This window comes from Heliconius melpomene, unplaced genomic scaffold (genome assembly GCF_056956725.1).
Source record: "Heliconius melpomene rosina isolate 202511_hmr_F unplaced genomic scaffold, ASM5695672v1 ptg000023l, whole genome shotgun sequence".
Lineage (NCBI taxonomy): Eukaryota > Metazoa > Arthropoda > Insecta > Lepidoptera > Nymphalidae > Heliconius > Heliconius melpomene.
In genome coordinates this window covers 295266-321476 of record NW_028181861.1, presented here as the reverse complement: position 1 = coordinate 321476, position 26211 = coordinate 295266, and the positions used below count along the sequence as shown (strand labels likewise).

Below are 26211 nucleotides of genomic sequence, written 5' to 3'. Positions count from 1 at the left end.
ACTATAGCATTTCGTGTGGCATAGAGGAATTTCGAGGATATGGTTAAGGTGGGAACGGAGGTTTTGGGAATCGAAGGTGTCTGACCCCAGGAACTTAAAACGCTCCTTGAGGTAGGATGGTGTAACAGGATTGAAAAGGATGCTATAAAGAAGAGTGAGGGCATGCAAGTTACGCCTGTATTCTATTGGCAGCCATTTCAGTTGACTACGATACTGAGACACATGGTCATGTTTCCTTAACCCAAAAATAAATCTAATTATAAGATTTTGCAGACGCTCAAGTTTATTTAGTAGTTGCTGGGACAGATCTAAGTAGCATGTATCAGCATAGTCTAGGATAGGTAGAAGGAGAGCGTGGGCAAGAGAGATTTTAGTCTTTAACGGTAAGACGTTCTTCCATCTTCTCAATCTACCTATGGTACAAAAGACTTTACGACTAAGCTCAGATACCTGAGACGACCAGTAAAAAGAACCATCCATCCTGATTCCCAGATTCCTAACACTCTCACTAACCTCCAAACAAACATTATCATAAAAAATTGAGGGTAAAGGAGAACGTAATTTAGACAATTGTTTAGAGCTACCAAATATACACACCTGAGACTTGTTGGGATTGACAGAGAGCCCAAACGATTTGCTCCAGGAACTAATAATTTGTAAATCTGAATTAATTTCACTAACCGCATTTGGTATATCGTTTACAGCTGCAGTTGTGTAAATTTGCAAATCATCAGCGTAAAGGTGGTACGATGACGATATGAGTTGAGTGAGAGTGTTAATGAAAATGGAAAAGAGTAATGGTGATAGTACACTACCTTGTGGGACGCCAGCGTTTATACTGCAAATTGATGAAGCTTTTCCATCAAGCTTGATACTTTATCTGCGTCCGTGTAGGTACGAGGGAAACCATTCAGTAGCTTTCGAGGAGAAGTTAATAGATTTTAAAATAGATAATAGAACATCGAAGTCAACTGTGTTAAATGCATTAGAGAAATCCAGCAGAACAAGTAAAGTCACTTGCTGGTGTTCAAAACCGCATCTTATATCGTCGCAGACTTTATTTAGAGCTGTAACTGTGCTGTGCCCAGGACGGAAACCAGATTGGAAAGGAGATAGTATGTTGTTATTGTGTAGGAAAAGATAGATTTGTTCGTGTACAATGCGTTCAAGAACCTTAGATAGGAAAGGCAGTATGGATATAGGACGATAGTTTGAGAAAGATGCTGGGTTAGGTACTTTAGGAATAGGGATCACAATTGCATGACGCCAAGCATCAGGGAATTCGTTATGGGAAAGGGAAAAGTTATAAATATGGCACAGGACAGGAAGAATTGAGTTAAGTGTAAGAAGAATCATGCGTCGACTAATATTATCAAACCCAGTAGCGTCGGATTTAATTGACAACACATGCTTGCGAACCTCCGCTTGTGAAATAGGAGAGAAAAGGAAAGGTTTTGTTGCAGGATTAGATTTTGATGACAAGGAGTGAAGGGTTCTTGCTTTAGTATTATCAGCTAATACATTGACAGAGGTAAAAAATTTATTCAGCGAGTCCAAATCCGTACAGTTGTTTAAGGTAGCTGAATCATTGGTGCGCCGGTCCCCTATTCCCATCGCGTTCAGAAATTTCCAAGTTTTTGCGGGATTGCTATTGTCAATAGACGAGAGAATAAAATTACGTCGTGCGTCTCTGCAAGCCTTGTTACATCGGTTCCGTAGTGTTTTGTACCTTTGCAGATTTGCGTCCGTAGGATTTTTCTTGTATTTTGACTTTGCAGTATTACGTTTGGACATAAGCAACTTGATATCTGAGGTTAACCAAGGAGCGGGGAGATGTTTTATTTTAACAGGCCGGAGCGGTGCGTGAATATCAAAAAGCTCTGTCAAAATTGAATTAAAAATATTCAATTTGTCATTGATATTACCGGCACTAAATATACAATCCCAGTCAATACAAGCAAGATCGTTCATTAACTTTTCGTTGTCGATGTTATTAAAACATCTTCGCATTACAACTGTCGGCTTCCGTTTTGGTGGACGTATTTTATATGACAGGTAGACAAGGTCGTGGTACGAAAACGCATCAGCTGACATTTGACCAAAGCTTGCAACACGTCACTACACACAACACTCACAATATGTGAGTCAGCTGCAGATAAAATGACAGAAATAAACCTATCATAGCAAAGAACGACATTCTCATAATTATCAGACTCAGGAAGATTGTCCAACATACAATCCACAGAGTCAGCTACTCAGACCAGTTCGCTTTTTTTAAATTATACTTACGGGTAGAATAGGGATTAAAAGTAGGAGTGTGTGTATTATTGAAGGATAACAGAATTGGGAAGTGATCACTACCATGGGTGGAAGGAAGAACAGCCCATGATAGTTGGGAAGCTAGGGAAGGAGAACATAAGGAAAGGTCAATAGCAGTCCTAGGATTCTGATTAGGATTAACCCTGCGAGTCGGTGAGCCATCATTGAGAATGCAGAGATCCACATCGTCAATTATGTCTACCAACGAAGGAGAAAATCTATCACAGTAATAACACCCCCACAAAGTGTGGTGAGTGTTAAAATCACCCAGGACCAGCACAGGGCTAGGAAGCGCAGAGATAATAGACTTCAGCTCAAGGAAGAGGGAAGAGGAAGGATGAGGTATATAAGCGGAAAGAAAGGAGATATTAAAAGCCCTCACAGCAACAGCATTAATCTATTGACTGTGAGGAGGAAGAGGAATACGGGAATAGGAAGAGGAGTGCCGGATAAGAAAAGCACTACCTCCATACCCGTCACTTCTGTCCTCCCGTAAACAGGAGAAACCTGACACCCTAAAATTTGAATCAGGCAACAACCATGTCTCCGAGAGGGCAACAATGACAGGCTGATAAAGCGAAATAATATTCAGTAATTCATGCCTTTTGGGCCGAATACTGTTACTATTCCACTGGAGGAATTTCAATGGATCCATTATTAAGGATTTTATTATAGATTTTAGTAAGGTTCTGGGCAACGTGGGACGGTAAAGGAAATTCATAAGAGGAAGAGATTATGCTCACAAGGGTCTCTGTTAGAACAACTAACAGATCCTTTCTTGTCATTGCTGAATTGTCAACACCCTGATTAAGAGCACAACCATTAGGAAGGGAAGAGGAACAATTACCAGTTATTGCCTGGTGAGCTGGCCTATCATATCCCTTTGCTAGAGGAGCGCGGGGACGGGGAGATTGGAACACAGTCTTACGGTAAGATTTGTTAGGACCAACTGGGACACTGGAATGAGGTAACTGGGATTTATTATTGGAAATTGGTTGGTATGAGGGGATAGGATGGGAGAACACTTCTTTTGCCATATCAGCATAAGAGCGTTGGGAAGAAGGGAAACGTGTTGACGCCTCCATGTAGGATATGCACTCTTGTGACATTAAAAGTTTGATTGATTGTTGTCTTAAAAACTCGGGGCAGTCTTTGTCAGTGGCAAAATGTTTACTACCACAATACATACATTTAGAATCCTCCTTGACTATGTCACATGCATCACCAGTATGCAACTGGGAACACCTGTAACATCTAGGCTTTGACCTACACTGTGCTTTAACATGGCCAAACCGACAACAATTTAAACATTGAATGGTAGGAAACTTGTAGGGCTCTACAGGAAGAGAAGAGTGATAGGAAAAGACCCTATCAGGCAACATCTGTCCACGGACGTAACTACAACCGACTGTGTCGGAATCCATGTAGTTACCCCCTCACTTACATTCTTCCTATTTAATCTCCTGGCTTTCAGTACTAGACCACACCCAGAGGGAAATACCAAGGACTCGACAAGTTCATCTAATGAGAAGTCGACGGGAACATCTCTTACTATACCCATTCTAGTGATGTTAAAGGTTGGTATAACAGCAACATATTTACATAGACTCAATAATGGGTTAGTCAAAAATAAATTCGCTGCAGTAGCATTTGAGAACTCAACGCTAATCTTATTGCGACCAATGTTTTTAATACCACCATCAATGATGTCGTTAATTTTATTCTTGTGCAGAAACTGGCCAAACCTGATAGCTCTAATAGAGGAAGCTCTAATAGAGCTGCCGGGTCAGGAATTTCCCTCGACACATACACAATGAAAGGGCCTTTATCGGATTCAAGGTATGACTTAGCATTTTCGGAAAGGGAGGGGTGAGTATAAATATTTTGAATTGAAGGAGTTGCAGTGGAAGGATCGATTATGGTTTTTTTAACCATATCCACATCAGGATGCGAATCTACGCTTTGCCTTTTTCGGTTTACCTGTGCTTCTATACCACCCGGATCAGGGGGATCAGGCGGGGGGTCTGGATCCATTTTAAATCCTAACCTACAAACTTAAATATATATAATAACACCAATCTTACTAATAACAACACAAACACTAACACCAAACACCTTGATAATATGGAAACTCTAAAAACTTAAATTTTTCCACTTAAAACAATAAACAACACTAAATTAAATACAATCCTCACTGACACGTGTGTAAACCAAAACAAACGTTCCAAAAAATAGTCAATCTACTGTTAAAACAGTAGGGTTGGCAGCACTGTTGGCGACATAAGCTCAGTGTTGCCGACCCTACTGTTTGATTTGAACAGTAGATTTGATATTTACACAAAAAAGCCTCTTGTTATCTGTTTTCTGTTTCATTCCAAAATTTAACTGTTTTTCAATTAGTGTTCTGCGCCACCTACAATATGCAAATATTTTTGTTAACCACTGTCCACAATAAAATGCAAAAACTACTATATGGCAATATTAACTTTTGCTGTGCTTCGATGACATTACCTCGAATTCAAGGGCAGATTAAACAGTCATATTTTTATGCACGGGGAAATCCCTGTGTAAAAATGACAGCTTCAATTACAGGTTAAAACCGTTAAATAGTATTGCGTATTGTGTTGTGGCTCAAATTGACTATTAGTAAAATATATATAATCCCGCTGTTAATATTAAATAAGAATTTTTATTATCTTTGATAAAATGAGCAGTGATTCATGGACTGACAAAAGTCCTCCCAAAAAAAGCATTAAAATATGAACAGAAATTTAAAAAATCGTGGTTAAAAGATGACAGGAAAAGGAAAAGCACTAAAAGAGAGACCTATTTTTTTTATACCAATGTGTGATAACTAAAAAAAGTATGTGATTGTTTTAATTATACGAATACAGTATGAAATTTGCATTTTTTTACTTAATCTACCGTTTTCTCCTGTTTTTTTTTTTAGTAAACTACTGTTTTCTCGTTTCTCGGGGTTGGCAACACTGCATAAGCTAACAAAACTCTGAGCGAATGAAATGGACGTTCAAAATTCAAATAAAATGGTGAACGATATTTACATTTAATAGCCTCATAAAGCTAATGGTAATTAAATAATAAATAATTGAATTGAATTGAATTCTTGATATATGGCGATAATAAATAATACATATATGATTGTTGATTGATTTCTCGATATATGGCGTTTCGAGCGTGCCAGTTGAGCACAATTCATTTCGCCAATGTCACGTTGTATGGAAAACACACGAAGGAAATTGACCGGTAATAAAAAGATAAATATACACAATTATAGAATACATGTAAAAAAAGAGATCCTGTGTAAGTACAGCCTTCACCTAAAACAAAACAAACACAAATTTACAATATATACACAACACATTAGATAAGTAATAAATAATATTTTACATGGGTGTTAATTTAAAGTTTTATTTTGTTAAGTTTAATATATTTACATAAAAAATTACATAAAGGACTAAACACAAACATTATCAAACACTGAACATTTAAAGGACGAGGGACTTTATGAGGGAGGACATCATATAAGGGACGAGTTAACTTAGGACAAGAGAAAAGGATGTGGGAAGGGGAGCCGTCGTCCAGGCCACATTCACACAGAGTGGTCCCTGACCCTGATCTTAGCTAGATGTACAGGAGTAGAAGCATGCCCAAGACGTAAGCGACAGATTGTTGTAATAATCCTCCGTTCAATAAACCTTTGAGAATAAAACCAAGGTCGGCTAGGAATATCAGGTTGAATAAAGGCGTAATACTTACCTTTATGGGATTTTGACTCACTCCAGAAATTATTCCAGGACTTATGCAGATGAATATCCGCAAGGGACATCAGATATTGGGCGGAATTGGAGAAACGGTCTAATGTGCCACACTGAATAGCTGATTTAGCGCAGGAGTCTGCAGATTCATTCCCACTGATTCCAGAATGTCCTGGAATCCACACCAACGTAACATCCAAACCCTTTAGATGACAAGAGTACAATTCTTTACGAATCCTTAAAACAATTGAAGATCTCAATCTACTATAAAATGGGCTTCCCTTTAAGGCCATTAAGCAGCTTAGTGAGTCAGTGAAAATAACCGTCTGTTTAAAATTGTGGGAATGTGTAAACAGGACTGCTTCTAACAAAGCAACAGCCTCGCCTGTGAACACAGATGATTCGGGAGGGCATTTAAATTGTAGAAGAATTTTGAATTTTGGTATCCAACAGGCTGCACCAACACAGCTCTCCTTCGAGAGCTTCGATGCATCAGTGAAGATGAGGAGGTGATTCGACCAATTGAATTGAACTATTTCTTTTAATTTTGTGTTGGTGCCAGGATCTCCCTTGGTTAGGCCAACATTTGTGACAATACAAGGAGAATGAACTAGGGCGTTGTACGGTGTAAGGAATAGTGGATTAGAAGGAAAACAAGTCAAAGGATTAGGGAGAGAGGTAAGTCTAAGGAAGCTATCAAGCAGGTATGGTAAAGGTTTGCCTTGAGGTATGAGATCAGCTAGCTTAGATAGCTTAGACCGTAAAGGATGGGAAGACAGCTGCAACATTTTACTCACAAATCGGTCAGAAAGGAATTGTCGGCGGATAGGAAGTGGAGGATCTACACACTCCACCTGCAATGCATTGGTAGGAGTAGACTTCATCGCACCTAGGATAATCCGAAGACATTTATATTGTATTCGGTTTAATTTTTCAGTAGGTAATTTATTAAAGGGGTCTAACACAAATAATCCATAGTCAATATGACTGCGAATTATAGCATTGTACAGCAGTTTTTGAGTATAAGGGTGTGCGCCCCACCACACACCAGACACAGCTCTCAAAGCATTAATGCCTTTTTCACAATTCCTGCTGAGATATTCAGCATGAGCAACTCTGTTCAATCGTTTATCAAGTATTATGCCTAAAAATTTGACGTTTTCTGTTAGATGAATGGAAATATTATCACACAAAATTTTAAAATTTGGAATTACTCTCTTTTTTGTAAACACGACCGCTTGACATTTAGCTATCGACAATGCCAGGCCATGCTCAGAGAGCCACTGGTTAAGATAGTGCAAGGCAGTATTTAAACGAAAAGTTGTGTCCTCCACAGAATTTGAGCTGTAATAGAGGACGATGTCATCAGCATACTGAAGGATGTTACAGAAATTATTAACAGATAATTCAAGGTCATGTGTGTATATGTTATACAACAGCGGACTAAGAGCTGAACCTTGAGGAAGACCTTTCCAGACAAGTCTGGAAGGTATAGTAAGAAGCGGATGTCTTACAGATACCGATCTCCCGGTCAGCAGATTACATATGTAATGGGACATCCTCGGCGGAATACTCAGCTGACGCAATTTCTGTCTGAGCACCGGAATAAGAACATTATCATATGCAGATGCGACATCTAAAAAGACACCAACCAAATACTCTCCTTTGGCAAAGGCTCGTCGAATATCTGTAGTAAGAATACTGAGACTATCAATAGTACTTAGCCCCTTTCTAAAGCCAAACTGAGAGGGCGCTAAGATATTCCTACTTTCCACTATCCATTCCAGTCGATTTTTCAAAAGCCGTTCAACAATCTTAGATATAGTAGATGCCAGGGCAATGGGTCTATAGGAATTAAAATCTGAAGGACATTTTCCAGGTTTGAGGATAGGGATAACAATTTGGTACTTCCATGAGTTGGGTATATTGCCTGATTGAACTATTTTCTTTATCATGTTTAGTGGTTGGTGCGGTGATTAGTAAAAATAAATAGTCTTTTACTACACAAAATATTTATTGCATTTACAACAATAGTCCACACATAAATAGTACACACATATAAAGAATAGAGAAGGAGTAAGAGTGAATAGCTAAAATATAATTTATAATTTATAATTTATATATATAATAATAATAATAATAATAATACTTTATTGCACTAAAATAAACAAAGAATCAGTAGAGTAACAATAATTACAGAAAGACAATACAAAGTGCAATGGCGGCCTTATCACTAAAAGCGATTTCTTACAGGCAACCATTTGAAAGGACTTATTACATAAAAGACAGCGAAAAGGTGCAAAAAGTGATAATAAATATGATACTATTAAATATAAATACGTTATTTATCATATAAACATACATACACTGATAAATACACAACATACATACATACATACAAACAAATATATACATACATGCATACATACAAATACATAAATATATACATACATACGTACATACATACTTAGATACACCAAATATACGTATATATACGTAACAAATAAAGATACAAATAAATAAAAGGATTAAGCAAAAATGTCAGTTCAGGTATTTACTTTGAGATAGTGCTGCTTAAGACGCCGCTTAAATATCCCAACCGATTGGGACCGTCTCACTTCCACTGGCAGCTCATTCCAAAGTTTTACTGTCATCACAGTAAAGGAATCGCCATAGCATTTCGTGCGGCACATAGGTATTTCAAGGAAGTTGTTATTACGGGAACGGAGGGGTTGGGAGTGTTGGGTGTCCGACCCTAGAAACTTGAAACGTTCCTTGAGGTACGGTGGAGTGATAGGATGGTAAAGGACGGTATAAAGGAGTGTGAGGGAATGTAAATAACGCCTATGTTTTATTGACAACCACTTAAGTTGACTACGGTACTGTGACACATGGTCGTGTTTTCTTAATCCAAAGATAAATCTTATTATAAGGTTTTGAAGGCGCTCAAGCTTACCAAGCAGTTGCTGAGACACATCTAAATAACATGAATCGGCATAATCTAGTATAGGTAGAAGGAGAGTATGGGCTAAAGATATTTTAGTTTTTAAAGGTAAGAGATTCTTCCATCTTCTCAATCTACCTATGGCACAAAAAATCTTGCGGCTGAGCTCGGAGACATGAGGCGACCAGGAAAATGTACTGTCCATCCTGATTCCCAAATTCTTAACACTCGCACTAACCTCTAAGCAAACATTGTCAAACATAATTGGAGGGAGAGGAGAAAGTGCTTTAGATAATTGCTTAGAGTTACCAAACACGCATACCTGAGACTTATTTGGATTAATTGAAAGCCCAAACGATTTACTCCAGGTGCTGATTATTTGTAAAACAGAATTAATTTTAGTTACTGCGCTAGAGATATCATTTATGGCGGCGGTCGTGTAAATTTGTAAATCATCAGCATATAGGTGGTGAAATGACGTTATGTGTGGAGCGAGAGTGTTAATAAATATGGAAAAAAGTAAGGGGGACAGTACACTACCCTGCGGCACACCAGCGCTGATATGGCACACTGACGAAAGTTTTCCTTCAAGTTTAATGCTCTGTTTGCGGCTGTGAAGGTAAGAAGAAAACCATTCGGTAGCTTTGGAGGAGACGTTAATGGATTTTAATATTGATAATAGTAAATCGTAGTCAACTGTGTTGAAGGCGTTAGAAAAATCTAACAAAACGAGTACAGTCACTCGCTGGTTGTCAATACCGTATCTAATATCTTCACAGACTTTATTAAGTGCTGTGACTGTGCTATGCCCAGGACGGAAACCAGACTGGAAAGGAGTTAGGGTATTGTTTTTGTGCAGGAATTGATAGACTTGTTCATGTACAATGCGCTCAAAAACCTTCGAAAGGAAAGGGAGTATAGAAATAGGACGATAGTTTGCGAAAGTTGTTGGATTGGATATTTTAGGAACAGGTATAACAAGTGCATGTCGCCAAGCATCAGGAAAGTCACTAGAGGAAAGAGAGAAATTAAAGATATGACATAAGGTAGGAAGAATAAAGTTGAGCGTTAGTAGGATCATGCGTCGGCTTATGTTATCGGATCCAGTAGCATCAGACTTAATAGATAGCACATGCTTACGTACTTCAGCTGCAGAGATAGGAGAGAAGAGGAAGGAATTAGTCGAAGAACTAGAACGTAATGATAGTGAGTGAAGGGTTTTCATTTTAGTTTTGTTATCCATCAAATTGACGGTGGTAAAGAATCTGTTCAGCGAGTCTAAATCCGTACAGTGATTTAAGGTAGCTGTGTTATTAGTACGCCGTCCACCTATTCCCATCACGTTCAGAAATTTCCAAGTTTTTGCAGGATTGCTGTTGTTAATTGACGACTGGATATAATTACGTCGGGCATCTCTGCAACTCTTGTTACATCCGTTCCGCAGTGTTTTGTACCTTTGCAGATTAGCGTCAGTAGGGTCTTTCTTATATTTAGACTTCGCAGAATTACGTTTGGCCATGAGCACCTTGATATCCTGAGTTAACCAAGGGGCAGGGAGATGTTTTATTTTTACTGGCCTTAGCGGTGCGTGAGTATCAAAAAGCTCAATCAAAAGGGAATTAAAAATATTTACCTTATCATTAACATTATCCGAACTAAATATGCAATCCCAATTAATACGACTCAGATCGCTCATGAACTTATTTATTTTATTTTTATTTATTTATTGATCCACCAACATTTGTTTACATCAATACATACAAAAAAGATACATAGTACATGGAACTAAGACTAAATGTAACAAACACTTACAGGTAGATACATCTTGCTATAATAGACCGAAAATAAACTCCTAAGCGTAGAAAACAACACAAAACAAAAAAGAAAATTAAAAAAAAAATGTTAAATTTAATATATTTTTAGCATGTTTGATTTTTGGTGTTCAATATTAATCGAATCTTGCTAGTTGAATCAGCATTAATGTCAAATAGGTCACTGTACTCGTTAACCAACTTGCAAAGTCTAGGAACAGGAGAGTTTGACCCAAACACTGTTTTCCGGGGTGGGGGATAAAGGAGGGTTATTATATTACGGGGAAACCTCGCTGGTACACGTATATTAAACTTATTGAGTAGCTGAGGGCAGTCAATTCCGTTGGTAAAAATTTTAGAGACAAAAAATATATCTAACCGCCTTCTACGTTCTTCTAAAGAAATCATTCGGAAGTGATTTAATTGCTGACAATAAGAAGGTAGTATCTTTTTTGAAATTCCGTTCGAGAATAATAGGTACCGTAAGAATCTTTTTTGTATTCGTTCTATTACTAGAGAATGGCTCGCAAAGTGAGGTCTCCATACTACTGAACAATATTCTAAGATGCTGCGAACAAGAGATGTGTACAGCAGTATCCGGACTCTGTTATCACGTAAACCTTTAATGTTCCTTAATACGAACCCGAGTAGTTTTGAGCCCCGGTTAACTATTTGTTCAATGTGAGGTACAAACGTTAATTTTTTATCAAATAATACACCCAGATCGCGGATTTGCTCAAGTTCTTTAATGTTATTTTGTACAATACTATATTGAAATGAGATGACATTTCTTTTCCGAGAATACCGTACAAAAAAACACTTATTTGGATTGAGATCCATTTTATTGTGCCGACACCAATTGAGAAGTTCATCAAGATCTTTTTGAAGCATCATTGAATCTTGTACAGTGTCTATAACTTTACTCAATTTTAGGTCATCTGCGTACATAAAAGTTTTGGAAAATTTTATAGCATTAAGTATGTCGTTAACAAACATGGTGAACAAGATTGGACCCAGATGAGACCCCTGCGGAACACCTGACGTTGCTTTCCGAGAATTAGAGTGAAAGCCATTGACTACTACAGAGAATGTTCTGTTTTCTAAGTAAGACTTGATCCATTGTAAAAAAATACCAGAAATGCCATAAGCAGATAACTTTTGTATCAATAAATCATGAGGCAAACGATCAAAAGCCTTACTAAAACGTACAACGTCCACTTGCTTGTGAGAGTCAAGAGCCTCTACTATATTTTCTGTGAGATCAACTAAATTGGTACATGTTGACCGAGAAGGAACAAACCCGTGCTGATGAATGCTCAAACTTTGTTTAAAATAAAAACGTACAGAGGGACAAACAAGCGATTCTAGTACCTTAGCTAAAGTTGATAAAATGGAAATAGGTCTGTAATTTGATATTAAATCCACGTTGTTTGCTTTGTGAATTGGGACTACTCTCGCTTTTTTCCATTCAGCCGGAAAAATGCCAGTTTGCAAGGACATATTAAATATAATTAATAAAGGTTCTACCAGGTATATAGCACATCTCTTAATAAACACGGGCGGAATCCCATCAGGGCCGGCACCCTTGTTTTCATCTAAACTTTTGAGTTTCCCCAGTAGAGTTTCAGAGTCTATAATAGGTAGCGTTATAAACCGACTACATTTTTCCATGTACTCCAAAGAATCTCTGTAATCAGAGTTTTGAGTAGTATTATTTATGAATACTGATGCAAAATATGACGCAAACATTTCACAAGTTTGCTTACCATCTGAGGCGGTCACCGATCCATCAGTCATATGAAGTGGGTAAGAGCTCGTGCCACCTCGTTTGGCTTTCACGTAGGTCCAGAAATATTTCGAGTTTTTTAAAATATTTTTTTCTGAGTCACTAATGTATTTATTATAGCAATCAATGGCCAAACGTGTACAACGCGAATCTAGCAACTGCAACTCTAGTTCGTCCATTGGGTTTTTATATTTTTGAAAACGACGTCTAAGGTTGTATTTTTCTTTTAAACGGTGCCTTAAGTTACTACTAAACCAGGGTGGATATCGAGATTTTTTAATTTTTTGTTTAGGAACAAATTTTTCAATGATAGCGCCAATGGTATTATAAAATTTAGAAAGAATAACATTAACATCATTAACATCCCCAAATATCTGCACCCATTCACATTTTTTAAGTTCTTTTAAAATATTAATGAAATCGGCTTTATGAAAATTTAACTTGAAAGATTCGCGATTAAACGGAAGCTTCGTTTGCCCTACAAATGAAATATCTACATCCAGAGGAGGATGTAACTGGTCAATGTTACTGAGGGTTGAGTGACTAGGACGGACTATGCAAGTTGGAAAATTAGATAACACCAGATCGAGTATTCTGTCGGACTTATTAACTACACTGTTATGCTGTTTGAGTCCATATATGTTAATTAAATCTATTAAAGGTTGACATAAACCTGGCACATTATATTCGCAAGAAGTATCATTCAATAAATTCCAATTAATACTAGGTAAATTAAAGTCACCTAAGATACAGCTGCAATCACAATCTTCGAGAACAAGACGAGAATTATCTATAAAGTAATCCAACATTGAACTATGCACCGGAGGAGGCAAATATACTACACAGAGAGCAACCCGACGTAAAGAATGTGATATCGGAATTTCAATAATGACCCAGAGGTCTTCAAGTTTAGATTCCCAATGAAATATACGTTTGGAGTGTATTTGTCTGGAAATTGCTACAAGGACTCCGCCACCTTCATTTTTGTGAATTAGTTCGGCGTTACTTCTATCTCTTCTATAAACTACATATCTCTCGTCAAAAAGCTCACTGGAAGAAACCGAGTCGTTAAGCCACGTTTCTGTGAGAACGATTATGTCATAATTATTACAAAGTACCGCTTGAAGAAAGCTGTGTGTTTTGGTTCTTAATCCACGTGAGTTTTGATAGTACAATTTTATATTGGAATCGAATTTTAAAAAGAGAGAACTGGACAATAACATACCAACACCGCTAAAAACTAGTTAAATAAACTTAAAAATAAACAAATTATCAAATGTTTTTTAATATATCTAAATTTTTCACTACGATAAATTCGGTTTCATCACTTTTCCTCAAAAACACTCTGCCATTCCGAATCCAGACATACTTGTATCCAGCTTCCTTCGCTCTCTTCCTGGCTGCCGCGTGAAGAGCCTTGTTCATGGGAGACAGGTGTTCGCAGACAAAGATCGGTCTGCTAATTCCAGGCAATCCCAGTAGTGCAGAATTTAATTTATTTTCTACAGATTTTCCCTTGTTATATTTAATAGACGCAGCAAGAAGCTCGTCTCGCAATCTTGGTGTTGACAATTGTACAATTATTGATCGTGGGCGTGGAGAGCTTTGATTTTGCTTTGCAGTGCGGGTGCAGCGCAGTATATCATTTTCTTTTAGTTGACAACCGACAATCTTTCCTAAATCACAAATTATCTTAATTAGGTTTTCATTTTTATTATCCGGCACGCATTGCAACTCTATATTACTCTGTCTCGACTGCTGTTCTATTTGATTGATTCTTTGATTAAGAGAATTAACAGTAGAACCAAGCTCATCTCTTTCAGATTCCAACTCAGATATTCTGACCTTAAAAGCATCAATGTTATTTTTCATGTCTTCATAATTCTCGTTAGTGAAATTCAAAAACTTTCTAATTTCAATTATATCATCTTCTAATGGTTTTATCTTTCTATCAATAATTTTGCTAATACTATCTTCCATTTTAGAAAATAATTCTTGCATTTTTTGATTCATAACTTCTTCTATTGCATCACGTAAATCATCCCGAGTTATGCTGCGATTTTCCGGTGTAGGCGGAGACTGAAGTGCTGGTCTTTTACTTCCTCTCACAGTAGATACATTGCGAATAGGAGTGTGATCCTTTTTTACATTCTTAGAGGAATTACGACAACATTCAGGGCAGCTCCAACCCGTATCTGTATTAGCTAGTGTTGCGTCAAGAAATATGCATGCAAAGTGATAACGTTTTTTACACTTTGAACATGTTATAGACTCATCATTATTACCTGCTTCCGGTAAACAACAACCCCATTGTGACCGTGACATTTTTATTATTTAATAAGTTTGAGTAAATAATATGATAATAATGTTGTCCTCTCAGATGCAAATGCTTGCTTGTTCTTACATGTGTCTTATCTGCAGAGCTTAATCTATGACGAAGTGATTAGGGTACGTCATACGTCTCGACGAAAGCTCTGCATACGATAATGGTTCTTCTGCTTAGCGCGTAACCGTGAGATTCGATCGCTGATGCACTCTGACCACTGTGGCAGTGAAATATTCAACTGACCGCACAAATTGTCACAAAAAAAATTAATATATAAATCTAAGTAATTATTGCGTTATTTACGATATTATACACATTTTAATTGCAATGTTTGTATCACTAATGTATATTAACACACTTTATACACTGAATTTTCGAAGCCGTTGTTAGATATTGTGAGTGGAAATAATTTTAAATAAGATATTTTCGCGGAACTTGCGTGAAGGAGTATTATTTAGGCCGTGTCAAAGACTAATATGACTTCTCACTATTTATAACTTCTCACTATTTATATTATTAAAACATCTGCGCATCACCACCGTCGGCTTTAGCTTAGGCGGACGTATTTTATACGATAGATAAACGAGGTCGTGATAAGAGAATGCTTCCGCTGATATTTGTCCAAAAGTAGCAAGACGTTCAGTTGATGAGACGATCATAAGATCTAACAGAGATGGGGTACAACCAGGAAATAAGTGGGTAGGGTTCGTGGGAAGAATGTTTAAGTTGGAACTGTTAATGATATTTTTTAACCGAGCTGCACGTGAGTCATCCTTGAGTAAGCAAGTGTTAAAATCACCCATAATGATAGAGTGATCCGCTCCAGGAACATATCTATCTAAAAGATCCTAAAGTGAGTCAAAATAATTTATGTGTAAGCTGGGACTATAAAAAACACCAAGCAGAACTTTAAGAGTTCCAAAGAGGACTTCTATCAAGATATGCTCCGAAGAATTTGAGTATTCAGACGGCGACTTATGTAGTAATGAGAAGGGGATGTGACTACGCAGATAAATCGCTACTCCACCTCCGCCTTTTTCAGTCCGGTCATTACGTATGAGGTGAAAACCAGGCAGAGCATATGCAGTGGATGGCAAACTCGGCTTAAGGAATGTTTCTGAGATAAGGATAGCGTGAACATTTTTTAAGCTGAATGAGTCGAGCATGTCTGGGTAATGGGCTGGTACACTTTGCGCATTGATGTGGACAACATTAAAATTTTTTGGGAAATTATTAAATTTGGTTTCTAGGAGGGAGCTGAGAGGATCAGAAATGCTATGGAGACTGCAATCGGATTCTGTAGAATCGCACTGGTGAAGTTTGTCGCTATTTATACTATCACTACTAACATTGTCATTAGTATGCATAACTACGCCAAACAAAAGACAAGTGTAAGTTCAAAGAAAAAAAATAAATAGAATAATAATAAATAAATGTATAAATATATATATGTACAAAATAAGATATAGTTTTAAGTTAATATAATAATACAATCAATAAGAATACTAATAATAATATAAATAATAATATTCGTAAAATAAGATAAATAAACTATATGTATACAAAATAAGCTTTTCAGATACAGTTATAAATATATATATATATATACAGTAATATGTTAACAGATATTATAACAATTGTAATAAGTTAGTTTAGACTTCATTCACCTGCTGGCAGTGTTTTATATTATAAATAATAAACAAAATAATATAAAAAAAAAAAAAAACAATATAAATAAGTAAACGATTAACGTGTAACGAAATAGGTTTTAGTGAGAACTTTGTTACGCCATCTATGGTCATACAGCCGACAAGTGTCAGCTGTCATTGTGATATTTGTTTACAAAATACAAAGTAATAAGCATTATCAAAACATTGTGGGTACAATAACAATTTTAATGAAGAGAGTTATATATGAATATAAAGGTATATAAAAAAAAATATAAAAAAAGGCTAATAATTATATAAGCAAAGAGGAGAGTACTAAAGATATATGTGAAAATAAAAAAAGAAAAACATTAAAAGTTACTTCTTTACGATTCTCTTTGTGCGGGCGACCTGTTTGGCTATAGCTGGATTCTTGACCGTAGCAGGAGCAGGATTGACTTGACCTCGGGCATCAGGATTAGGAGTGATTTTATCAAGCTCGGAGCACGAGACTACGCTATGTCGCTTGCCTTCTGGACCAATGACAATTATAATTCCATCCTTGGTCCAACACTTAGAGATTCCGAAGCGTTGTCGCGCTGCCATGAATGCTTCGTGCCTAGATTTGGTTAAAAATTCGGAGACAGTAATACCAGTGCTTTTAAGAGAGGCCTTTGAGTGCCAAATTTGATTCCTCATAGACTGGTCTCTAAGCTTAAGCAAAATGGGCCTAGGATTTCCTGATGAGATCTTCCCCAGGCGCTGGCATCTGCTGACATCATCAACACAGAGATCTGGAACTTTCAGATGTTTGGCTAGGACTTGGATCACCTGCGAAGCAGTGTCTTCTTGTTTATCCTCAGCAACGCCATGCACTAACAAGATTTTTCTTCTGCTACGCATTTCAAAATTATCGTACTGTTTAGTAAGGAGTAGAACTTGATGTTGGAGACCCTCAAGAGCGTTCAACACAAAAGATTTAAATAAATTGAATTGCACTGCTATGCTCGCTGTTGGACTTGCTGTGTTATGTGTTGAGTTCAATTGTTTTTGGAACTCTGCCATTTGGGAATTGAATTGTTGTGTCAAATCTTCTATGGAGTGCTTGATAGATTCCATTATAAACACTTAAAGTTTTATTAAAAAATGATTTTCACCAAGGTCACACAAGGTCAGTAGTTTTGATGTTATTCTTATAAATTCCTGGATATTTTTATAGGATAATCACTGCTGGCAGGTAAGTAAATTTAGTTCATAACTTTAATGTATTAAATTATATGTAGAAATTAGTTTTAAAATAATAAAATTTAGAGAGCTCTACAAACAGCTGTTACTACTTTTGCACCTACCCACCAAAATTTATATATATAATTTATTCATAAACAAAATTACAAAAAAACAATTTATAACGATAATAACCGCAATATGAGTATACCGCAAAATATGAGAACGTTGAAAATAGTGACGTAATTAATTAAATGGCCGATAAAATAGCGAGCGACAAGGGATCTGCGTTAGTTGGACGTTTGCGACTCACTGGCTGGTGATTTGCGTCTAGCGACGATCTAACGCTAACGATCACCTGTTGACTAAAATGACGCCGCTCGCCTAATGTAGTATAGTTTTATGGTTAAGTTATTATGCAAAACTATTATTAAGGCCACGATATTTGAACACAAATAGAGTTTATTCAAACACAATACAATAACTTGGATAACGAATTAGCGTGAAGCGCGAAAGGGGCGTGCGTTCGGTGTCGCGGTAGCTATGCGGACTGGTCACCGGCGTACGCGCAGCGCTCGCCGCGTGAGTCTTGCGACAGAAAGTGGGTCAAACGTTCAAGGTCGCGATGACCACTACACTACCCCCCCGCTGAGACCGAAGGTTACGGAGGGCGATAGTAATCGGGGAACCTGACTATCCTGCCGCTTCTCGTCCTCTTCACTGCAGCTTCCGAGCCAGGAGTTGCAGCTGGTGTGATAGCAGCATGCTTTTGAAGAATGTCTTCTGCTTCTAACCCGTCTTTGGCTATATAGGCTGGTTTGACGCGGTCAATGGAAACAGTGACCGTCCTGTTGCGCAGAGCCAACTTGAGAGTCTTCTCCTTCCTCTCTAGCACCTTGTAGGGTCCAGTATACGGGGGTTCCAGCGAGTGTCGACTAGCATCTTGCCGAAGAAAAACATATTCTGCCGTGGCCAGCTCCTTGGGTATGTAAAATGTTTTATTTTGATGTCTACTTGCAGGTTTTGGCGCCAGACGCGCCATATGGAGACGAAGACGAGATGTAAAATCTGTCAAATCCAGGGTCTGGTCATTGGCTGGCACGAAGAACTCTCCAGGAAGTCGGAGTGGCTCGCCGTAGACAAGTTCTGCTGCGGACGACCCTATGTCTTCCTTCCAGGCGCTTCGAATCCCTAATAATACCAGGGGAAGTACCTCTGTCCAGCTGGTGGTTGAGTGACACATGATGGCAGCTTTCAACTGACGGTGAAGACGCTCCACCATGCCGTTGCAAGCAGGGTGATATGCCGTGGTAGGTCGATGCTGTGTACCCAAGATGGTGGTCAGAGTACGAAATAGCTCGCACTCAAACTGCCGCCCTCTGTCAGTGGTGATTTTGTGAGGACAGCCGAAGCGGGATACCCAGCCAGCGATGAAAGCGCGGGCACAGGATTCGGCGGTGATGTCGACGAGTGGGTACGCCTCAGGCCATCGCGTAAACCGGTCGATTGCAGTGAGGCAATACCTGAAACCATAAGAAAACGGTAACGGGCCCACAATATCCATGTGGACGTGGGAGAAACGGTCGGAAGGAGTCTGGAAAGTGGAAGTAGGAGAATGGGTATGGCGGGAAATTTTGGAAATTTGGCAATCTGTGCATTTCTTTGCCCAATCTCGGCAGTCTTTCTTTATTCCAGGCCACACGAACCGCTGTGTTATCACTTTGACAGTTGCCTTAATCCCTGGGTGGCTTAACCGATGTAATGCATCGAAAATTGATTTTCGGAACTCAGCTGTCAAGTACGGTCGTGGCTGGTGCGAAACATCACAGTAGATGCTACTATTCCAATCAGTGGTTTTTATTTTCATTAGTTTGAGTCCTGTAGTCTGATCTTTAAGAAGTTCTTGCAGTTCTGGATCCTTGTCTTGAGATTGTGCAAGATTCTCATAGTCTATTGATACTGATACGGCTTCTATTCTCGACAGGGCATCCGCAACTACGTTTTCCTTGCCCGCCACATAGCGTATGTCAGTGGTAAATTGTGATATAAAATCTAAGTAACGAAACTGACGTGGCGAGCATTTCTCCCGGTTATGCTGGAAAACATATGTCAACGGCCTGTGATCGGTATAAACTGTGAATGTACGAGCCTCTACCATATGCCTAAAGTGACGAATGGCGTCATAAATGGCCAGCAGCTCCCGGTCGTAAGGGCTGTATTTCTTCTGGGCACTTGACAAACGCCGCGAGAAAAAAGCTAACGGCTTCCACGAGCCGCCGGTACGTTGTTGTAGCGCCGCACCAATCGAAGTGTCAGAAGCATCTGTGTACATTGCTAACTCTGCATCTGCAATTGGATGAGCTAATAAAGTAGCATTAGCTAGACTTAATTTGCATTTGATGAAGGCATCTTCCATTTCAGCTGTTAATGTAATACTTTGCGAAGATTTCGTCTTCGGTCCGGAAAGAAGTATATTCAACGGTGCTTGAACTTCTGCTGCACCAGGTATAAAACGACGGTAAAAGTTGTACATGCCGAGGAATCGACGCAACTCTTTCACCGTATTAGGAATCGGAAAGTCCTTTATAGCCTGTACCTTATCTGCGAGAGGACGAATGCCGTCCGCTGACACTTCATGTCCGAGGAAAATTATTTGTGACTTGCCGAACTCGCACTTGGCGGTGTTAACGAGTATTCCATATTCTGCCAAGCGCTTGAACAATTGTTGCAGGTGACTATAATGCTGACTTTCTGACTCGGAGAAAATCAGGATATCGTCTAGGAATCCGTAGCAGAATGGTAAACCTCGAAGAACTTCATCGATGAAGCGTTGGAAGGACTGCGCCGCGTTTCTTAACCCGAAGGTCATAAAAGGAAACTCGAACAGTCCGAACGGAGTGGTGATCGCTGTCTTCTCGATGTCCGCGGAATTCACTGGAATTTGGTTGTACGCCTTTACTAAATCAACCTTTGAGTACACTTTGCTGCCGGCGAGTTGATGTGCGAAGTCTTGGATGTGTCTGATGGGATACTTATCCGGTATCGTCCTTGAGTTCAAAGCCCTGTAATCCCCGCAAGGTCTCCAACCGTTCTCCTTCTTGGGAACCAGGTGTAGGGGTGATGCCCAGGCACTGTCAGATCTACGTGCCGTACCATTCATCAGCATATCCTCAAATTCTTTTTGAGCAATTTTCAGCTTATCTGGTGGAAGTCGACGTGGGCGGGAGGATACAGGTGGTCCAGGAGTTGTGCGTATATGGTGAGTAGTATTATGTTTTACCTCACTTTGAGTCCCTGCAGGTCGAGTGATGTCAGGATACTCACGAAGTAGCTGGTGATACTTGCTTTCACCCGACACTGCCTTGACTGAAGCGACCTCGGCTGCTTTTTCTCCTGCTGGACGAGCCAGCGTAGACAGTAAGGTAAGGCCGTCTACTAAGCGGTAGTTCCTCAGATCTACAAGCAGGTTATAAAATTTGAGAAAATCAGCACCTATAATTGGCTTTGTTATATCAGCTACGACAAACCTCCACCTATATGTGCGTCGCAGGCCAATGCTCAATTGCAGATGTACCCAGCCGTAAGTAGCTATCTGCGATCCGTTTGCAGCAAACAGGTCATAGTTCACCCTGGCGCGTGTTTCACGAAGAGCTCGAAGTGGATATACACAAAGATCAGATCCTGTATCTACAAGAAAACACATTTTAGTTACATTATCAGTAACAAATATGCGGCCAGGTGCGTTGTGGCAGTCGTTCGCCGCTACTTCCGGCTGCCGTTGGCGTTTAACGCCGATGCCGTTCGGTAAGTACACGGCGTTGTACATCTGCTGGCCCGTTCACCAAATCTACTGTGGTACCAGCAGTAGCCGTCCACTCGTGCTGCTGCTAGAACCTGGATCCACTCTTGAGACTACTGGTGTGGGAGGTGCAATCTCATAGACCCTATCAGCCAGTTCTGCCACTTCCTCTAAGGAACCTGTCTGCGCCGCAATCACCGTCTGAATGCCATGAGGTAACCTATTTGACCACAGCGTCCGTAAAAATGTGTCCGGTATTGATTTGCCAGCTAATGTCCGTAAATGCCGTAAAAATTGCGATGGTTTACGGTCTCCTAATTCCTCATGGTCCAATAATTGCTTCACTTTCTTTTCTTGCGACTGGGATAAACGGTTTATTAATTCTATTTTTAGCTTATCATATTTGCCAGTTGAGGGTGGATCGGTAATGACGTCTTTCACTTCAGCGGCAAATTGTTGGTCTAATTGTGCAACAACGTGGTAGAATTTCGTCGAATCCGATGTAATTCCCGATATAATAAATTGCCCTTCGATCTGAGCGAACCACAGCGCAGGTTCTTGAGCCCAAAATGGAGGTATCTTCAAACCGATTTTGCACACTTGGCTTCCGCCGCCATTATCATTAGCTTCGTTCGCCATCTTTTAAATACGCGACGCGCACACGTGTTCTTTACGGGGTCACCAATATAGTTTTATGGTTAAGTTATTATGCAAAACTATTATTAAGGCTTGAAATAATAAGTCCACGATATTTGAACACAAATAGAGTTTATTCAAACACAATACAATAACTTGGATAACGAATTAGCGTGAAGCGCGAAAGGGGCGTGCGTTCGGTGTCGCGGTAGCTATGCGGACTGGTCACCGGCGTACGCGCAGCGCTCGCCGCGTGAGTCTTGCGACAGAAAGTGGGTCAAACGTTCAAGGTCGCGATGACCACTACAGTAGCAATTACATTATAGTAAATTAAGTTTTTAAATAATATGAGAGTTGTGTGTTTTGTATAGGAAATAAATAAATAATTTTGTTTTAGAAATAGTTACGGAACCCTAACCCTACGAATATGCTGACGTACCAAAGTGACTCGCCTGATCTCGGGCGACCACCCAGCGATTTCTTCGAATTGTCCAATGCACCTGTGTTTTAATTCTCGTAATTATAATATCTTATTAGAAGTTAAAAACACTCTTTATTCTCACTTCGATTAAAGCAGTCGTTAGTTTTAAGATAATTGTATTAATATATAATTAATAAATAATTAATAATTATTCGGTTTTTTTTCAATCCCTCGACTGCCGCAAACGTAATTGGCGCAGTCGGTAGGATTTTCGCGGGCCGGTTCGCGATCGGTTTAAATTAATTACTCGATAATTGTCATCGCGTCGCGTGCCGCCGGGGTGGCTATCGAGCACCGTTCGAGAATCCAGAATCTACGGACCTGTGGCAGCCGGGAGTAGAATCCAGCCTTCGATTCAACTGAGAAGAGACCAGATAATGCAATTTATGTGAGTACATAAGAATTGTTCTCGTGTTGCTCCTTCCTATTCATAACTTACCAAAATTTTCCATCCTAACACATCTAGGACCCGAGAGCCTCCATCTAGGCAGGCCCGTCGGTTAAGTATAGATAGATTAAGAAATATTAATTCGGAAGAAATAAAAAAATTAAATTTAGATAGTAGTCATTCTAATTTAATTAATTTAGTTAACATGTCTCACGATCCGGACACTATATTTAAGGCCCTCCGCCTTGTCCCGGAGTTCGACGGGAACCCAAATATTTTAACTCGATTTATTCAAATTTGTGACCATTTAGCGATCCAATATCTTAGTGAATTACCTGGTAGTGAATTTTCTAACGTATGTTTGTTAAATGGAATTTTAAATAAGATAACGGGCACAGCAGCAAGCAAAATTAATTCAAACGGAATACCCGATAGTTGGCTAGGTATTAAAACACTTTTAATTAATAACTTTTCCGACCAAAGGGATGAGACCGCCCTATACAATGATCTCTCCTTAGCCACACAAGGTAATAGAAGCCCTCAAGAATTTTATGACCATTGTCAAAATTTGTTTAGCATGTTAATGACCTATGTTACACTACATGAAACACTATCCACCACTATCGAAGCAAAGCGCGATTTATATAAAAAAGTAACAATGCAGGCCTATGTTCGTGGTCTTAAAGAACCATTAGGATCCCGCATTCGTTGTATGCGACCACCAACTATAGAAAAAGCTCTGGAATATGTACATGAAGAACTTAATACTATGTACATGCACAGCCGTTACGAGGTTTCAAAATTTAACAAAACCGTAACCGCTAGACCTAACGCTACTCACCACACATTCGCACCACGCGCATTTCCACTAAGTATACCTATATACCAAAATAGATCTAACACACAGCCTTTTAAATTTAATAATGAACACCAACACCCTAGACTACCCACGCACACACAAAGAATGTTCGGTGCACCACCTCCGAACTACAACCCTAACAGTCACACGTTTAAGTTACCGCCTCGAAGTAGTAACACACAGAAGCCCAATCAAGGCAATGGATTTCTTAGACCCATGAGCGGTGTGAGCCACTTTGTGTCTCGACCACTGCCACCAACACAGCATACACTTACAGGACATAATTGGCTAAAATACGGTAATCCTCCCCCGAGAAATTATTTTAAATCAAGGGAAATAAATTTTAATAACTTTGAAGACGATTACGACTCGTACGATTATTATACAGACTTTGAACCGTATTATAACAGTAACGAATACATAGAATACCCCTATGACCATGACTATGACTATAACTATGATGCCTATCCCCAAAACTATACCGATAATCCCACTACGTCACAAATAGAAACCGTTAATGAGATTACATCTGACGATAATGAGCAGGATTTTCAGAAAATCTCCAAGTCCGACACCTTAAAATAGAAATTAATCTACATACGCAACGTCACCTTCCATATATTCAAATATTATCGCCACCATTAAAATGATTAATCGATACAGGAGCCAATCAATCCTTTTTGAGTCCAACTGTTGTAGAAAAATATCTTAATAATTTTCCTCTAAACTACGATCCATTCGAAGTATGTAATGTTCATGCCAAAACTAGAAGTGATTATTCAATAACTATACCAAGCTTTAACGAATTTAATGACCCGCGTAATATAACATTTTATGTATATAAATTTCATGACTATTTCGATGGACTCATAGGAACCGATTTGTTAGACAAATGGGAAGCAGTAATAGATTATAAAAATAAAACACTTATTACCAAGACTGCTTCAAACCCCATTTACGTACATGACTCCCGTAATGTAAATTTATACGAAGATATAATCCCAGCAGGACAATCAAAATTATTAAATATTCCTTTTAATATGCACGATGGCGAAGCATACGTAAAAGAACAAAAAATTTCAAATTGCATAATTAGTGAATGCCTTACGTCCGTTAAGAATAGCAGAGGTATCGTAGAAGTTAAAAATCCTAGTAGGAATGACGTAATATTCTCAATGGACCGAGCCGTCTATGCAGAAATTAATAATATCACTTTTAGATGCAATGAACAATCGCAACGTGTAAAAGACGTTCTGACGCGACTTCGTACAGAGCATCTTAATGTTGAGGAACGGAAAAATCTAGAAATACTATGTAGCCAATACGCTGACGTATTTTATCTAGAAGGCGAGCCTCTTACTTTTACAAATAAGTTAAAACACTCGATTAAAACCACCGACGAAGTCCCCGTCCACACAAAAAGCTATAGATACCCATATGTTCATAGACAGGAAGTACAGAAACAAATAGGTCAAATGCTCGATCAAGGAATAATAAGACCCTCTAATTCGGCATGGAGCTCACCTATTTGGGTTGTGCCTAAAAAGGTCGACGCATCCGGTAAAAGAAAATGGCGAATCGTTGTTGATTTTCGCAAATTAAACGAAAAAACAATAGACGATAAATATCCTATCCCCAACATTAACGACGTATTAGATAAATTAGGAAAGTGTCAGTATTTTACGACTTAAGACTTAGCCAGCGGATTTTATCAGGTACAAACAGATCCTCAGGACATACATAAAACGGCATTTAATGTAGAACATGGACATTATGAATTCCTTCGTATGCCCATGGGATTAAAAAATTCTCCGGCGACCTTTCAGCGAGTGATGGACGATGTGCTGAAAGGCCTACAAAACTCTATTTGTCTAGTCTATATGGATGATATAATTGTTTTTAGTACATCCTTACAAGAGCATATAGTAAATTTAAGTAAAGTCTTCCAGAGACTTCGAGAATCCAACTTTAAAATCCAAATGGATAAGTCAGAATATTTAAAACGAGAGACAGCTTTTCTAGGTTATATTATAAGTGCAGACGGAGTTAAACCTAACCCCGAAAAAATAGCTGCAATAGAAAAATATCCCATACCGAAAACATCAAAAGAAATAAAACAATTCCTAGGCTTAGTTGGATATTATCGTAAATTTATTCCAGACTTCGCAAAATTAACAAAACCCGTCTAAAAAAAGGTAGGAAAATTATTTTAAATG

At 38.7% G+C, this 26211-nt stretch overlaps 2 protein-coding genes and 1 pseudogene across 2 annotated transcripts; all 3 read right to left on the bottom strand.

The window, feature by feature from the left end:
* Positions 1–2731: 2731 nt before the first annotated feature.
* LOC146526594 (uncharacterized) lies at positions 2732–4353 on the bottom strand (annotated as a pseudogene).
* Positions 4354–5929: 1576 nt separating this feature from the next.
* On the bottom strand, positions 5930–8050 carry LOC146526593 (uncharacterized). The gene is made up of 3 exons (XM_085206984.1): positions 7669–8050; positions 7144–7257; positions 5930–6984 (listed from the first exon to the last, which is right to left on the bottom strand). Exons 1-3 carry the CDS (start codon positions 8048–8050, stop codon positions 5930–5932), a joined length of 1551 nt encoding a protein of 516 aa, XP_085063110.1.
* A 13518-nt stretch (positions 8051–21568) lies between these two features.
* Positions 21569–22600, bottom strand: LOC146526592 (uncharacterized). Its single transcript, XM_085206987.1, has one exon. It carries the CDS (start codon positions 22268–22270, stop codon positions 21680–21682), a length of 591 nt encoding a protein of 196 aa, XP_085063113.1. The 5' UTR covers positions 22271–22600; the 3' UTR covers positions 21569–21679.
* Between the last annotated feature and the right edge of the window lie 3611 nt (positions 22601–26211).